Genomic DNA, 17,157 nt, shown 5'->3' on the forward strand with positions numbered 1-17,157 from the left:
CAACCCCACCTTCGCCTCCAGCCTCCTCCCTGTGGCTGCATCTAGGACAGGATCTTGCACAAGTTCATGGAGCACATTGCTTTCTGAGCACCTACTCCGCATGGGTTAAGCACTGGGAACTTAGAGGGTGCAGATGTTGAGATGGTTTCTTGTAGTCTGGGGCTGTGGGCCATTGCGTGCATGGTGAGGATGGGAGCGAGGAGACACTTACCGTCGCACATGTGAGATGTGTCAAAGCAGATTCTCAGCCGAGGTGGAATTTGGTCACTGGTGAATTTGGGAAAGCATCTCAAGCTAACACATTGCCTTGGGTTAGCCATGATGCAATAGTGCCTTGGTTGCTTCCAGGAGTAACTGTGATTGTTCCCAGTGCTCAGTGTGCTCCTCGGCCATAGCCGAGGGAATGAACAACCAGAAAGGAAGACTATTCCTAACGCGAAGAGACAAGCCAGGGAAGCTCTGCTTTACCTTCTCCCCGCAGGGGCAACTTCTACGCAGTGTTGTCTGAAACGTGGCAGAACTAAAATCAAAGCGCATTAAAGGAAAAGGTATTTCTCCTTTAGCAGCAGCCTCTCTCTTCAGACTTAAACACAACCTCTCCAAAACGTCAGGGGTGAGGTGGTGTCAGGTGTGACGTGGGGGTGGGGATTCCACCTGACTCTTTGCTTTACAGCTCGGTCTTAAAGGAACTTAGAGCAGGTCTTGCCCGGTTATAACCAAAAGCTTTCTTGCTGACGCAGGTGGAATTACCTACCAGGTGTTCAGGTCACCTGGATGCTTAGCTTGTCACTGAGCGAGCCAGTGCAAGACGCTTGGACACTTTAGGCTGGTGACTCGAGAAGAGCAGGGCAGCGTGGTTCACCCTGATGCAGCTGGGGGGCTCTGGGCTGGATGGAGCTGGGGGGCTCTGGGCTGGATGGAGCTGGGGGCCTCTGGGCTGGATGGAGCTGGGGGGCTCTGGGCTGGATGGAGCTGGGGGGCTCTGGGCTGGATGGAGCTGGGGGCCTCTGGGCTGGATGGAGCTGGGGGACTCAGCTGGATGGAGCTGGGGGCTCTGGGCTGGATGCAGCTGGGGGGCTCTGGGCTGGATGGAGCTGGGGGACTTTGGCTTGGATGGAGCTGGGGCTCTGGGCTGGATGCAGCTGGGGGACTCAGCTGGATGGAGTTAGGGGGCTCTGGGCTGGATGGAGCTGGGGGACTCTGGGCTGGTTAAAACGAGGAGGGCTTGTGGAAATGAGTAACAGGGTGTTATTTTAAAGACAATGTTTTTTATCCCCCCTCCTTTTCTGTTGAAATAAAAATAGAATATGGGAGGAGGAGACTGGCAAGCATACGCTCTTTCTTGCCGTCAGGGGAGTGGAGCCGGGGGAATCTGTCCCAGGACCCTGGGCGGTCCTGAGCCCGGGAGGTGCGTGGGGTGGAGGACGGCACCCTGACCTAGGGGAAGGCTTCGAAGTAACAGGGCCCAACAGCCCGTCAGAACCACACATTCCAATAAAGGCCAGTCACAAAGCGTCCACTTTGGGGGCTGCTCTGTTTCTGAGAACACGGCAAAAATGGCTCACCCCTTTAAAACTGTGGACATTTTCTTAAGGAACAATGGACGTCTGATCCTTTGAGTGATTTTTGTGTGCGGGGACGACAGCAGTCTGGCTTCTTCTGTTGTGTGTGGCCTCACGTTCCCAGCACCATTTGTGGCCAGGCTTTCCCGTCTCCATTTGTGTTTTCGGCTCCTTGGAAGAAAATAGTTGCCCAGACACATGTGGGTTTATTTCTGGGCTCTCTATTCTGTTCCATTGGTCTGTGTGCCTGTTTTTCTGCCAATACCATGCTATTTTGATTATTGCTGCTTCATAGTTACATGGAATACTTCTCAGCCACCAGAAAAGACGAAATATCGCCATTTGTGACAACATGGATGGATCTTGAGAATATCATGCTAAGTGAAATAAGTCAGATGGAAAAAGTCAAGAACCACATGATTTCACTCATATGTAGGATATAAAAAAGAAATCAACAAATGAACAAACAAAAACTAATAGACACAGACAATAGTTTGGTGGTTCCCAGAGCGAAGGGGGGCGGGGTGGGGATGTAGTGAAGGGTCAAGGGGTCAGATATATGGTGACGGAAGGAGTCTTGACTTGGGGTGGTGGGTACACAATGCAATATACGGATGATGTATCATAAAATTGTACACCTGGAACCTATATGATTTTATTAACCAATGTCATCCCAATACAACTTAATAAAATTAAAAGAAATAATTTAAGTCAAATCAGTTTTGCTAGTTTAGTTTCTGATGAAAGAATGGTATGCGTTTACCTTAAAACAATTACCAAGCCTTGACTGCCCCTAACTCTCCCATTTGCCCTCAGAGCCCAAGGATGTAGCATCATGAGCTACACGGAGGCAGCCCGATGCAGCCCGTGGAGAAGCTTAAAGCCTGCCACGTGCTACTGTGGCATCAGAGGATGTGCAGAGGCTCTCAAAGGGCTGCTGTGAGCGGTCACAACCCAGACACGGATTCCAGGATCCGTCAGGGCCTTCTCCCCACGCGTCCCATGTAGACTGCGGCCATCGCTACAGCCTTCGCTCAAGCCGCAGGGCCAGAGGGGCTGTGCTCAGTCCCTGGTGTTTTGATTTACGAAGCGGAGAGCAGTGTCTGATTTTCCCGTGCGTGCTCCGCATGTTCCCATGGCGCCAAAGGTGAGGTCTGCAGCATGAAGTCCTTTTAGTGAAGCCGGGAGGGCGGAGGGTACGACGGGGCGGGAAGCGATCCAGCTTCTAGCCCTGCGATTTCTCCCGAGGGTGCTGTCCACTGCGCCCCGCAAAGCGGAACCCCACGCCCCATAGGTGAGGCTGACTTTTCACCTAACTGAACTCGCACACTTATTTATTTATTTATTTATTTATTATTTATTTATTATTTATATTTATTGCATTTCCGGGGCTTCCAGCCAGTGCTCAGTGGTAAATGTCTGAGCAGGAACGAAGTCGCATGAGTTGCACGTTCACCGCTGACTACTTTCCGCGGGCTGGAAGCCAGGACCCCCAGCCCAGCTTCGCCAGCCCTCATGGTGGGTGATGGCTCACTGCTCAAAGCCGTCAGCATCAGTAAAACAAGATGATATCCCAACTGTTTCCTGGCATTACTAGGATGAAGTAAGTGTCCCTTACAGCTGCGTCCATTTTCACCATCACGTGACCTGGTCATCGCTGTTTCTCTGGTACTGCCACCGTGTCCTCTTCTCCCTGTCCTGTGGGAGCAGCTCAGCATGTGTGTGCCCCCAAATATCCCAGAAAAACACTTGTTCTCGCTTTGACAACCAGTAGAGGATCCAAATGTCACACCAGGCCCTTCCATGAGTCTCAATGCCACTGAAAGATGGTGACGAGATCTAGGCTTCAAGCCCAAACAAAACACAGCTGAGCAGGTGCTTTCTTTCGCTGTCCATTCCTCCCCTCAGACTGCATCACCCCTTTATCCATGATCCCAGTATCTGGGCGGATCATCTCAATTGGTGGATATTCAACCCACGAGCCATGTGTGTGGATTTATGTCCTTCCATTGCGCCTTCCAGATCAGTAACTGCAGATGGAATATCTGTAAGGAGCAACTCGGGGAATTCCTGGTGCTCCGTGTCAACGTGGGGCCTTCAGAGCTGGGTGACACCATGTGGCCTGTCCCTATGTCTTGATCCCGTGTGTTCCCTGTCCAGCCTCCTCCGTGAGCCTGTTATCACAAGTCCTGGGCTCCCACAGGGCCTAGAGGCATCATTTACAATAAAAAAGGCAGCACGCGTTTGCTTTCTGAATTACAGGCTCCCTTGGCGTGGCCGTCTGGCTTCCTTCCCCTCCTCACTCTTTCCATTCAGTGCCTGGGAGTTTCTGTGGATGGAAGTGGGCTCGGCCAGCCCCGCGCGGTGGCCTGTGGAGCAGCCTCCTGCAGCCCACGTGCTGCCCTGAGCTGCTCCTTCCGGAGAGAAGGGGGATCTCGGACTTGCTCTCAGCGTGGGGTTGAAGGCTTTCCATCCTGATTCCTCACTTGGCACTGGCTTCCTGAGTTGATTTCTAACCCACCACAGGCAGCAAAATCATCAACACAGGCAATGGGTCCACATCAAACTGCAAACTTGTGTGTCACAGGACACGCAGCAGAGTGAGGGTCAGCTCTGGGGTGGGAGAGGATAACCACAAGGCATATAGTGGTTCAGGGTTGATGCCCAGAACGTAGAAGAAACTTCTACAACTCAACCCCAAACCGAACAGCTGCACTGGAACATGGGTAAAGGACTAGAATAGACAGTTCTCCAAAGAAGAGACAAAATGGCCAATAAGCACATGAAATTTGGAAAATGCACATTGAAACCATGGGATGCCACCTCCCACCCGTCAGCATGGCCGCTTTCAAAAGAACAGACCATGTCCGTGTCCGCCAGGATGTGGAGATGCAGAGACCCTTGCGCCCTGCTCCTGGGAACGCCCGCAGGGCAGCTGCTGTGGAGAACAGTGTGGAGGGTCCTCAATGCCATGACCCAGAAATCTCACTTCTGGGTTTTATCCAGAAGGATTGACATCAGGACTTCAATGAGGTAATCCATGTGCCATCTTTATGGCAACATCGTTCACAATAACCTAGAGGTGGAAGCAGCCCCAATGCCCACTGGCAGATGCACGGGTAGAGCGAATGTGGCAAATACACTAAAGAAATGTGATGCGGCCTCAAAAAGCAGGGCACCCCGACACACGCTACGACATGGATTAACCTCAAGGACATCATGCTGAGTGAATGTGCCAGACACAGCAGCACAAACACCGTGTGTCCCAGTGTGTGAGGGAGTCAACAGCACAGAGACAGAGCGCAGGCGGCAAGCAAGGGTCTGGGCGGCAGAGAGCTGCATGAAGGCTCAGCACTGCAGGGAGGAGGTCCCGAGACCCGTGGCATATGCAGCGAATATATTCAACACTCAACCATGCACTACTAGGGAAACGTGGTTAAGATGGTAAATTTAATGTTTTCTTATGGATTTATTTTAAACAATTTTAATATTTATTGTTGAAAGTTTACAGATGTCTCCCTGTTTCTCCTCATTGAATCCCTCCCCCTCCCCCTCGTCAGGCCCTCACCGCACTATTGTGTCTATAGGTAATGCACGTACGCATGTACATTCTTTGGTTAATCTCTTCCCATCCCCCTCCCCTCCCCTCTGAGATCCCGTCTGTTCCACGCTTCCCTGCCTCTGGATCTACTTGTTCATTAGTTTATTGTGTTCATTAGAGTCCACATATGGGTGAGATCACGTGATATATTTTCAGGGATCATTTCTGTAGTTTGGTATGTGTTTTCACCACAATAACACACACAGCTTCTAACTCTCGGGCTTTTTCCTGTCCACTGTGTTGGAAGTCACAGGGACGTGGCTGGAAAGTTTCCATGTTGGTGATGATTTAAGAAGCAGATGTCAGCAGCCATAAATGAATGGTACACGTACACAGCTCACGGCAGTGCCTGCTCCCCGTGAGAGCTGCAGAGATGCTCGCGATGGTGCCAGTGTGCATCTTGAATCATCACTGATACTGAAACTCACGGAGCCCAGCACAAGTGGACAGGGACTCGCAGTCCTCGACTCCAAGCCCTCGGGCCACAGGCGATCTGGAATACAATATCTTTTCCTGATGAGCTGTTTGTGGTGCTGAAGGCACACATACTGTAGCCTTCAGCAGCACCCTGTGATGAAACGTTACTGATCTCCCACACAGCATGTGATATTTTCCATAAGTGGGACAATCCTCCTATATAATAAAGAGGGAATATGCTAATTGACTGTCCCGCCCTCAAAGATGGCGGCGCCCACAGCCACAAGATGGCGGCACCCAGTCTCCTCAGCCTTGCTGGGGTGGCATGTGCAAGTCAAGGTGATCCCGCCCCCAAGCGGGCCCTGCCGCTCCGTGCCCCTGCTTCCGGAGTCCCCCAGTCCCTTCAGCCCCCAGCCACCCAGGGCTGGCCTGAGGCACAGGCAAGCCTCGGATGGTGGCTGCCCAGCTGACGCCCGAGGTGCAGGCAAGCCTCAGATGTCAGCTTCCCAGCCACCCAGGGCCCCCCGAGGCTCAGGTAACCAGGGCTGTCTGAGGCTTGCGCTGCCGGCAGTGGCAGCAGCAGAGGTGTGATGGGGTGTCGCCTTCCTCTGATCACCAGGTCGCCTCCCATCCCTGAGGGCTCCCGGACTGTGAGAGGGGGCAGACCAGGCTGAGGGACCCCCCACTCCAGTGCATGAATTTTCATGCACTGGGCCTCTAGTGTAGAATGTAAAGTGGTTCATTTTCATTCACACAGGAGTGCTGTCCAAAGTTCTGGGTAAAACCCCCACCAAATAAATTTCTCAGTTTTTGGGTTTTGGAATTGTGGGTTTGGGTTGAAGACCTGTTATATCATCCCTAGTTTACAGGGGAGGAACCTGATGGTTTATAGCAGGGTATGTGCCCTGCCTGAGGCCAGGGAGGGGGTCAGAGTGGGCTGTGGGTATAAGGTGGGGACAGAGCCTGTCTGTGGGTGCAGGGCGGGGTCAGGGCCAGGCTGTGGGTACAGGGCAGGAGACAGGGCCAGGCTGTGGGTAAAGGGCAGGAGACAGGGCCAGGCTGTGGGTGCAGGGCAGGGGACAGCGCCTGGCTGTGGGTGCAGGGCAGGGGTCAGGGCCAGGCTGTGGGTACAGGGTGGGGGACAGGGCCAGGCTGTGGGTGCAGGGCGGGGTCAGGGCCAGGCTGTGGGTGCAAGGCGGGGTCAGGGCCAGGATGTGGTTATAGGGTGGGGTCAGGGCAGGGATATGGGTGCAGGGCGGGGTCAGAGCCCTGGCCTCTTCTCCCACTAAGACAATTCGGGGCTGTTGGACCCACTCTCTCACCTTGAGACCCACCCAGGAATGCACCTTAGGCCCTTCCTCCCATCCCCTCTTCCTGGCCACGTTGCATACCTATGAGCAGGGTGCTTGGATGCCCCATGGCTGGAGCTGCCTGTCAGGAACTGGGTGCCGTTGAGTCCACAGTCATAGGGGCCACAGGTGGCAAAGGGAAACTTGCTCCCTCCCCAGGCATGGAGGACGCATCGTCTCATTCTCCTCACTGCCGCCCTGGGACAACCCTCTTGCCTAGTGAAAGATTGTGAACAGATCTCAAGTCTGAGAAATAGTCCTGAATACCTCACTCCCTTCAAAGATGCATACCACAAACCAGTCCGTTAAACTCAGGGTGGGTTTCTGACATAAAGAAATGAGATAAGCCCAGCTGGTGTGGCTCAGTGGTTGAGTATCAATCTATGAACCAGGAGGTCAGTTCAATTCCCAATCAGGGCACATGGATGGGTTGTGGGCTCGATCCCCAGTAGGGGGTGTGCAGGAGGCAGCCGATCAAGAATTCTTTCTCATCATTGATGTTTATGTAACCGGACAAGTAATGGATCTGTGCTGCCTGTCACTACTCAAGCCAATTTAAGCAGAGATAGGGTTGAATCATATACGAACATTTATTTCAATACTAGAGGCCCGGTGCACGAAATTCGTGCACTGGGGGGGGTGTCCCTCAGCCCAGCCTGCACCCTCTCCAATCTGGGACCCCTCAGGGGATGTCCAACCCATTTAGGCCAGATCCACCAGTCACACATCCCTCTCACAATCCAGGACTGCTGGCTCCCAACCGCTCGCCTGCATGCCTTCCTAATTGCCCCTAACCGCTTCTGCCTACCAGCCTGATCACCCCCTAATTACTCCCCTGCCAGCCTGATCAATGCCTAACTGCTCCCCTGTCAGCCCGATTGCCTCCAACTGCCCTCCCCTGCTGGCCTGATCACCCCCAACTGCTCTCCCCTGCAGGCCTGGTCCCTCCAACTGCTCTCCCCTGCCGGCCATCTTGTGACCACATGGGGGTGGTCATCTTGTGGGAGGGCATGATGGTCAATTTGTATATTACCTCTTTATTATATAGGATTGCTGGCAATATGGGAGAGCAGTAGGTTAGCTCTGCAGCCCCCCATAAACCAGCTGCTTATATAGCAAAAGGGCAGTTTACAGATATGCAAAGGACTAGGGGTCTTCAAAGGGCTTAGTGATATGCAAGGGCTGGGGTTTCAGGGGAAATAGCCAAAGGGAGTGCCAAAATTAACAGGTGAGCAGGCTGGAGGTCTGCAAAAGCCTGCAGGCGTGCAAAAAGGGCTGGGATCTTCAAAGGGCTGGCGATTCTGGTTTCTGTAACAAATATTTGTTAATCTTTCCATGATGATAGGCAGCTCCAAATGGGGAGGAAGGGCTGCGTCTCCAGGTCAGCTCCAGCCAGGGTGGAATGTGCCTTCTTTAATCAGAATAAAACAGTCATGGTTCACAGAGCATGATTCATATTTCTTACAATACTAGCTGGTTCCCCAAATTCTATTTCTGCCCCCTTTCATTTCTGTCTCTCTATCCCTCTCCCTTCCTCTCTGAAATCAATAAAAATATATTTAAAAAAAGAAAAAAAGAAATGAACTTAGCTTTATTTAATCTAACCTTTCCAAATGTACATAGCTTTTGTCAAAGCTTGTTATTCATGTTATCCGGACCCGTTTCTCCAGAGACATCGAGTGAGGTGCACCCCAAATCCTCACACTCATTCCGTTGCCTCCACAATGAGGATTACAGGCCATCTGGTCTCATCTGCTGCAGTTTACCACATACGCTCAGACGGGCAGAACGCTGCCTGTCACCAGTGCTTGCGATCGATCATGCTCAAGGATCATTCCTGCTTCTTTGCTCACGGTATAATCCCCCGGGATTCTCTCTGCATCGTTACCACTGCAATGTTAATGTACGCATTAATCACTTACCATCTATGAGACCTTTCCAATCTCTCCCATTATTTGATTAATAATAATGGCTAACACTTGGCGAACATCTGCTGTGCCCCATAGACTCTGACTATAGCCTTTTCATGTATTATTTCATGTGGTTGCCAGTCTTCCGTGAGGGAGGGGATATGAGTCACTCTCTAGACCTCCACTTCCTGGTCTGTGAAATGAGCCCATGGGCTGGTGAGGTGCAGGGTTGCTATCCAAACTCGCTCTGTCCGACTGCAGAGCCGGCCTTATATGAATATTGTCTCATAGAAATCATTCTCTCATGCAAATCCTTATACAGTGTTTGGTCAGGCTAGTTTTGGAATGTAGGTATTTATTGTCCTTTTAAATTCATTGCTTTAATTAACTTGCAAATTCAGTGCTAAGTCAAGATAATATATATCTCTCAAAAAATACTTATTGTTTTTCTTACAGGTATTTGGGGATAATAGCTGCTACTTCAATCTGCACTTCACCATAATACAAAAGACAGTGCACAAGATGAGCCTGTAAAACTATAGAAAACCCAGGACAGCCACACAAGGAGAATTTAGCAGATGCACAAATTCCATGTTGCTTGTAAGTTAAAAAATAATCAAAGCTCAGTAAGCGATCTCTCAGACTCTTTTGCAAACCCGTGTTGCAGGCAAAGGTGTCTAATTAAGAAAAATGTGCAGAAGAGAGGCAAGTGAGCAGCAAGTCTGGAGTTATTCTAAGACCACCACCAGAATGAAGTTCTCCCAACTGGGAAAATACTAGAAAAATTGTATTAGTAGGCCACTGCACTGAGCACAGGGAAGAGATTTAAAATATATGTAATTTGAAAAATAAATAAGTAAAATATATATAATTTGAGGTAGCAGTCTTCATAAAGCATAGAGCTTCCAGAGAGAAAAAAAGAACTAAAAAGAAGGGGTAGGCATCTTCGGTGACTGGGTGGTAAAAAGTAAAGAAGCAAAAGTAAAAATGAAGGTCCTGGAAGACAGAAAGTGATATAAAAACCAATATAAAAATCAGACTACACCATCACTCCACACAGGAAGAAACTCACTCACCAAGAAACTGAGGAGAGGATGCAGATAATGGAAAAAATTTGAAAACACCACAAAGGCACAAAATGAATTGAGTGAAACCGAATATATCCATGTGAAGTTACTACAAAAATAGAAAAAATGATAATGAACAAATTTCATTTGTTGAAAGTTCTTTCATAAAGATAACCATGAAGGAAAAACAAACACACCAAAATACAAACATAAAAAAAGCCAAAACTGTAAGATGTGGTCCAGGTGAGTTAAATATCTTAAACAGAAATTTATAATTTGAAGAACAACTCTGATTCAAAAATCAAGCATTAAAAAAAAAAAGCACAGACAAACAGAAAAAAAAGGAGAGTTGACTGAACTCAGGAAAGAAATGAAAGAAAAAGACAAAACCATCTCAGAAGTGATGACAACTCCAGTGGAATGTAATAAGGAGCATTGAAGAAATGTAAGAAGTTATCAGAACATGAAATAAGATAGACACATCCAAATTACAACTAAATCACAGAACCACCTGAAATCTGGCTGAAGGAAAGTCCTACAACTAGAGAATTAAAGAAAAAGCCACACTGAAACTGGTAGGAGGGGTGGAGGTGCAGAATGGGCTGGTCTGATATCCATAAGTAGTGTTTTTTAAATCAGGAGGGATATCTTGGCTGCAGAAGTCTACGTGAGGAGCAAGGAATCCGAGCCCCAGACCAGACCCCTCAGCTCAGGGTTCCAATGCCAGGAAGAGAAGTCCCCATAAGTTCAGGCTGTAACTACCAGCAGAAATTGTGGCTGAGTTGTGTTGCGAAGGTTGCTGGAGTCCCAGGCAGTTCCTCTTAAAGGGCTGCCACTCAGACTTACTTGGACTCCCTCCCTCTGAGCTCCAGCGCTGGGGCAGAAGCTTAAAAGGATCCAGGGACATATGGGGAGGAACTAACTTGTTTGGAATCAGGGCAAGAACTGGAGGGACAGCTTTCTCCCAGACAGAAGTGCTGGCAGAGATCATCGTTCCTCTGCTGAGTCCTCCCCTGCCACAGAGCTGACTGGCAGGCACTCTATCTGAGTTTCCATCAGCCTGGCTCACACTGTTCACCTGGCTCTAATGACTCCCTGAGACCCTGCCCCACCCAATTTGAAGCCCCACTGTTTGCAGTGGTCTTCCATATGTATAGCCTGTCCTGGGTCAGGCTTCAGACTTTTCTAAAATCTCTCAAACAAGCAGTAGCTGGACTCAGTGTGCCCCAGACCTCTCAAAAAGTGGCCCCAGGCCTGGCACTAGCAGCAGCCAGTCTTGGTTCACAGTTTGGCATCTCCTGGGCACCTCCAAGCCCAACACAAGTAGCAGCCATCTGCAGATTACTCTGTAGCTCATGCCAGGTGGCCCCAGGCAGTAGCTGACTTTGCACCTCCCAGGAGGCCCCAGAGCCAGTGCACTCAGTGGTCAGCTTCAGACCACGCCAGATTACAACCCTACCACATCCATGAGTGACACATCAAGGGGCAGACTTAATAAGCACCAAAGCCCCACTGAAGCAAGCCCTGCTCCATATAAGGGCATTTCCTGCACAGGAGCTCTTCCACTGTAGCCGTTGCTGGTCCTCACAGCCAATGGACCTAGGGGTCAATCCCTCCCAGTGATGCCAACATAAATCAAGGCTCAACTACAAGACTGTGCACACAGCTCACATAGGGGCACACCTAGAGTGCCCAGCTCAGGTGAATGGGGAGGCTGAGCCACTAGGCCCTACAGGACACCTACTACACAGGCCATTCTACAATTCCAGGAGACATAGCAGCTCTACCTAATACATAGAAACAAACAGAGAAGCAGCCAAAATGCAAAGACAAGGAAACATATTACAAATGAAGGAACAGAAGAAATAGGGTGGTGAAGGCCTGGGGTAGGGGGTGGGGGTGGACTGGAAGAGGCCAATGGGGGGAAAAGGGGACATATGTAATACTTTCAACAAAAAAGATTAAAAGAAGAGGAAGAAGGAGCAGAAGCAGAAGTAGAAGAAGAAAATGGCAATAAATATATATCTATCAACAACTGAATCTAAAAATCAAAATAAACAAACAAGGAATCTAATGAACAAAATAAACTGATGAATAAATAAAACCAGAGGCATGGAAACATGGAACAGACTGACGAATCTCAGAGGGAAAGTGGGTGGGTAGGTGAAAGGGAGTGGGAAGAGATTAACCAAAGGAATTATATGCATACTAGAGGCCAGGTGCATGAGATTTGTGCACTTGGGATGGGGTCCAGGCCTGTGCTCTTTTGCAGTCTGAGAGCCCTTGGGGGATATACGACTGATGGCTTAGGCCTGCTCCCCACAGACACAGACAATAGGCCGGTAGGGAGTGGGACTAAGCAGCCAGTTGGACATCCTTGGCGCTGCCGTGGAGGCGGGAGAGGCTCCTGCCACCGCTGCTGTGCTTGCCCGGCTTCTGGTGGAGCAGTGCTCTCCCTGTGGGAGCACACTGATCACCAGGAGGCAGCTCCTGCATTGAGTGTCTGCCCCCTGGTGGTCAGTGCACGTCATAGCAACCAGTTGTTCTGCTGTTCTGTCGATTTCCATATTAGCCTTTTATCATATAGGAAGGCTATTCATAACTCATGGACACAGACACTAGGGTGGGGAAGGCCTGGGGTGGTGCGAGATCTGGGTGGAGAGGGTAATGGGGGGAGGAAAGGAGGGGACATCTGTAATACTCTCAGCAATAAAGGTTTTTAAAAAGAAAATAAGGGAAAGGAAGATATAAAAGGACCAGAGACACATCCTGAAGAGGGCGCTTCGGAGGAGCTGCACGTGCCATGTGATCACTGGTGTTAAGGACCAACTCTTCTTCCTCTACTGTGCAAACGATAATTTTTTACATCACTAACAGCTCTGTTCCCCGTGAAAATGGCTTCATCCTGTGCTGCCCTCCATGTGAGCTGCTGATGAGGGACACGTGTGGAAACAGCTCAGTCTCTGAAATCCTCAAAGCCACCTGCAGTGTGACTGCTGCATAAGAAATGCCTCCAAATCTCAGCGCGTGACACCACAGGCAGGCGAGACTTGGCTGGTGGTTCTGGCCCCGGGCGTGGACAAGGCTGCAGCCAAGCTGCTGGCCAGGGAGGGCTGCGGCCTCATCACTGGGGCTGAAGGTCTGCTTCCGGGCTCGCTCATAGGGCCTCTCTGTGGGGCTCCCCCCAGAATGCATCATCTGAGAGGCAGAGAGGACTCACAGGCAGCAAGTCCCTCTGGGCTGGGACCGCAGCAGGGAAGGAGCTGATGTTTGCTGGGCTGCTGCAACAAGGACCACACTGGTGGCTAAAACCACAGAAACACATTGTCTCTCGGATCCGAGGCTGGAATCCAAGGTCGAGGTGTCAGCAGGGTTGGTTCCTGCTGCGGCTCTGAGGGACACTCCATTCTCCTCACCTCCAAGGGCTTCTGGTGGATGCTGGCCGTCTCTATGGGTCCTTGGCATGTACATGCACCCCCATCCCTGCTGTCACCTTCATGAGACCCTTTCCCTGTGTGCACGTCTAGTTATGTGTCCAAATTTCCCCTTTTTGTAAGGACAATCCGGGCCCCCATCATGACCTCACTTTAACTTGACCACCTCTTATAAAGACCCCACTTCCAAGTAAGGCCACATTTCCAAGGGGCTGGGGAGGTCCAACATCTTTTTTGGGAGGAACACAATCCAGCAGAACAGAGTGGAACCCTGTTTTTTTGGGGGAGCTCACTGGCAAAGGACATCCTTTGGGTTGCAGCTGGGTGGCGTGAGGCTGGGCCAGGTGATTGGGAACAGACGGGACTGTGGAATTCACAAGCATTGCTTTGTGCTTTTCCGCACTTCCAAGATTTCTTGCCTCCACAAGGACGAAGAATATTGTGTCCCCATTGCTGCTGCCGCTACTGCCGCTGCCACCTCCTCCTGCTCTCGCTCACTGCATCAGTGTTCCATACACGGACCAGTCCAAGCATGCCCGTGGCCAGCACACCCGGCGACACGGCCCGCTGGGCCCGAGCAAGGCCTGGGCGTCTCACAGCAAGTGCAGGGTGTGAAGTTGGTGGTGACAGAAGCCTTGAGTCTCATCTGGAATGTTCTGCCTGTATCCCAGAAGGAACAGGGAGCCGCGGAGAGTCCTGGAGCGGGAGGGAATGCTGTACCATGATACTCCGAGGACAGATTTTTGGTTGACCTCCGTACTCAGTGTAGTAAGTCGGAAGGACTGATTCATTCCAGGCCTGCGGTCAGTGTACGGGTTCATAGAGAAGCAATACTTCATGGCCGAGCCGCATTCTTTAACGTCTACAGTCTTTGCACTTCTAGTCACCCCAAGTTTTCTCTCCTAAAAGGCCACTGATTAACCAGAGAACTTGTGTGCATATACCAGTATGCATCACCCAGGGACACAGACAATATGTGGTGAAGGCTTGGGGTGGCGGGTGGGGGCGGGCTGGAAGGGGTCAGTAGGAAGAAATGGGATATCTGTAATACTTTCAACAACAAATATCTGCAATACTTTCAACAGTAAAGATAAATTGGGGGGGAAAGCCACAGCAATCTTCAAGTCGTTATCTCTGACACCACATTTGTCTCTGCTGGGTAGGCAAACGACCAACCAAAGTGCCTGCTCGGGGAGATCAACGCCCTCATTTGTCACCAGCCAGGCCCAAGCCCTTTCTCGCTGATTGACTAACGGCTTTGAAGGAGCCAAGTGCAAGGGAGAACCCTTCCCCTAGGAGGGAACCCCATCAGAGGGGTGGACACCCCCTCCTTTCCGCTTCAATGAGGCAGCCCTGCTGCCAAAGGCAAGGAGCTTGTCAACATCACAGGACCTAGGACGGATGGGGTGGGTGCCATGGAGGGAGGCACCCGTACTGCTGCGAAGGGACAACCACCTGGGGGCGTTGTTCCCACTCCCTCTGCTCAGCAGGCCAGTCTAGTCTCCTCGCTTCTTACTGATGCTTCACACCCACCCACCTCCCCTGCCTTTGCTGGGAGCCCTCACCCACCTCCCCTGCCTTTGCTGGGAGCCGGCACAGCTTTTGAAGCCAACTCCAACCTCTTCTCTTGGGAGTCAGAGCTTCTTTTTCTGAGTGTCAACCATGTGCAGAGTGTGCCGTGTGATTGGACTCCGGGTTCCCTGCTTCCTTCTTGCATCTGCACTGAGCTTTGGAGGCCATTTACCATGTCCTACACAACTCTGCATCCTGCCATCACAGAGCCCCACATTGAGGACACACAGAGCCCATGCTGAGGACACACAGAGACCATGCTGAGGACACGCAGAGCCAATGCTGAGGACACGCAGAGCCCAGGCTGAGGACACGCAGAGCCCATGTGGAGGACACGCAGAGCCCACGCTGAGGACACACAGCCCATGTGGAGGACACACAGAGCCCACGTGGAGGACACACAGAGCCCACGTGGAGGACACACAGAGCCCATGCGGAAGACACACAGAGCCCATGCTGAGGACACACAGAGCCCACGCTGAGGACATGCAGAGCCCAGGCTGAGGACACACAGAGCCCATGCTGAGGACACGCAGAGCCCAGGCTGAGGACACACAGAGCCCATGCTGAGGACACACAGAGCCCACGCTGAGGACATGCAGAGCCCAGGCTGAGGACACACAGAGCCCATGCTGAGGACACGCAGAGCCCAGGCTGAGGACACACAGAGCCCATGCTGAGGACACACAGAGCCCATGCTGAGGACACACAGAGCCCATGCTGAGGACACACAGAGCCCATGCGGAGGACACACAGAGCCCATGCTGAGGACACACAGAGCCCATGCAGAGGACACACAGGGCCCATGCTGAGGACACACAGAGCCCATGCTGAGGACACACAGAGCCCACGTGGAGGACACACAGAGCTCACGCTGAGGACATGCAGAGCCCAGGCTGAGGACACACAGAGCCCAGGCTGAGGACACACAGAGCCCACGCTGAGGACATGCAGAGCCCAGGCTGAGGACACACAGAGCCCATGCTGAGGACACGCAGAGCCCAGGCTGAGGACATGCAGAGCCCACGCTGAGGACACACAGAGCCCATGCTGAGGACATGCAGAGCCCAGGCTGAGGACACACAGAGCCCATGCTGAGGACACACAGAGCCCACGCTGAGGACATGCAGAGCCCAGGCTGAGGACACACAGAGCCCATGCTGAGGACACACAGAGCCCAGGCTGAGGACATGCAGAGCCCAGGCTGAGGACACACAGAGCCCATGCTGAGGACACACAGAGCCCATGCTGAGGACACACAGAGACCATGCTGAGGACACGCAGAGCCAATGCTGAGGACACGCAGAGCCCAGGCTGAGGACACGCAGAGCCCAGGCGGGGATTTAATGCGTTACCTTGAGAAAATCGCTACCCTTTGCCGGCCATCCTTCCCCACCCCCACCCCTGGGAATACTAATGTGGAAACTGTCACGGGAAAGGGGACCTGGCCCTGAGCGGTCTGCCTCGGGCCGACCCGGAGCGTGTGGTTCCTGACTTTGTGCAGGAAGAATGTCACACGCTGAGTCCGGTGAACTGTGGAGGACGTCTGGGAAAGCTGGGGACACGGAACAGGGAGGGCTGGCCATGAGCCTGGGCTGGGCTCACTGAGAAGTCTGGGATGAGCTGCCGCTGCCTGTTGCTGCCCTGGTGGCAAGCCTCACGGGGTCCCTTAGAGTTTAGGAGACACGTGCCTGTGGGGAAGCGAAGGGGGAGTCGGAGGCTCGGGTGTGCTCCTGGGAGGGAGTGCGCTGGGTCTTTGTCTTGAGGCTTTTATTTCTCTTGCTGGAGAGCGCCCTGCTGGCCTTGAAGGTCATCACAGCCCCGTGGTGGACAAACCTGTGCTCTTGCCGCCCCGCCTGGGCCTCCCCTACAACCTCATGGCTGACCACCTCAGGTGCAGCATCCAGGGCGGGGTGGATGTGCACAGCGCCAGCGAGGACGCCAGTGCCTGCAGACACCTGGTCATCTGGAAGATTGGACAAGACGCCAAGACCAAGCGCTGACCGCTGTCCAGCATTTTAAGGAAATAAGTATGAATTTGGAAAGTTCCGTGTGATCACAGATATCTCTTGCTCCAAACTGGAACACAAATGTCTAACAATAAAGGAGTGGTTAAATAAACTATAGTACATCTGTAGTTTTATTTTTCATAATGTTTATTTCCTGCCTGACTGGTGTGGCTCAGTGGTTGAGCATGGACCTAGGAACCAGGAGGTCATGGTTTGATTCCGGGTCAGGGCACATG

General features: G+C 51.8%; 1 protein-coding gene across 1 annotated transcript in view; it reads left to right on the forward strand.

Annotated features, from left to right (window-relative positions):
• The window catches only part of LOC114228041 (uncharacterized), a 118,052-nt gene extending 101,137 nt beyond the window's left edge, over positions 1-16,915 (forward strand). The window contains exon 5 of the mRNA XM_054726066.1: positions 16,722-16,915. Within this exon, the coding sequence (XP_054582041.1) occupies positions 16,722-16,915 (194 nt within the window). The remainder of the gene's footprint in view (positions 1-16,721) is intronic.
• Positions 16,916-17,157: the final 242 nt, after the last annotated feature.

This window comes from Eptesicus fuscus, chromosome 14, assembly GCF_027574615.1.
Source record: "Eptesicus fuscus isolate TK198812 chromosome 14, DD_ASM_mEF_20220401, whole genome shotgun sequence".
In the NCBI taxonomy this organism is placed as follows: Eukaryota; Metazoa; Chordata; class Mammalia; order Chiroptera; family Vespertilionidae; genus Eptesicus; species Eptesicus fuscus.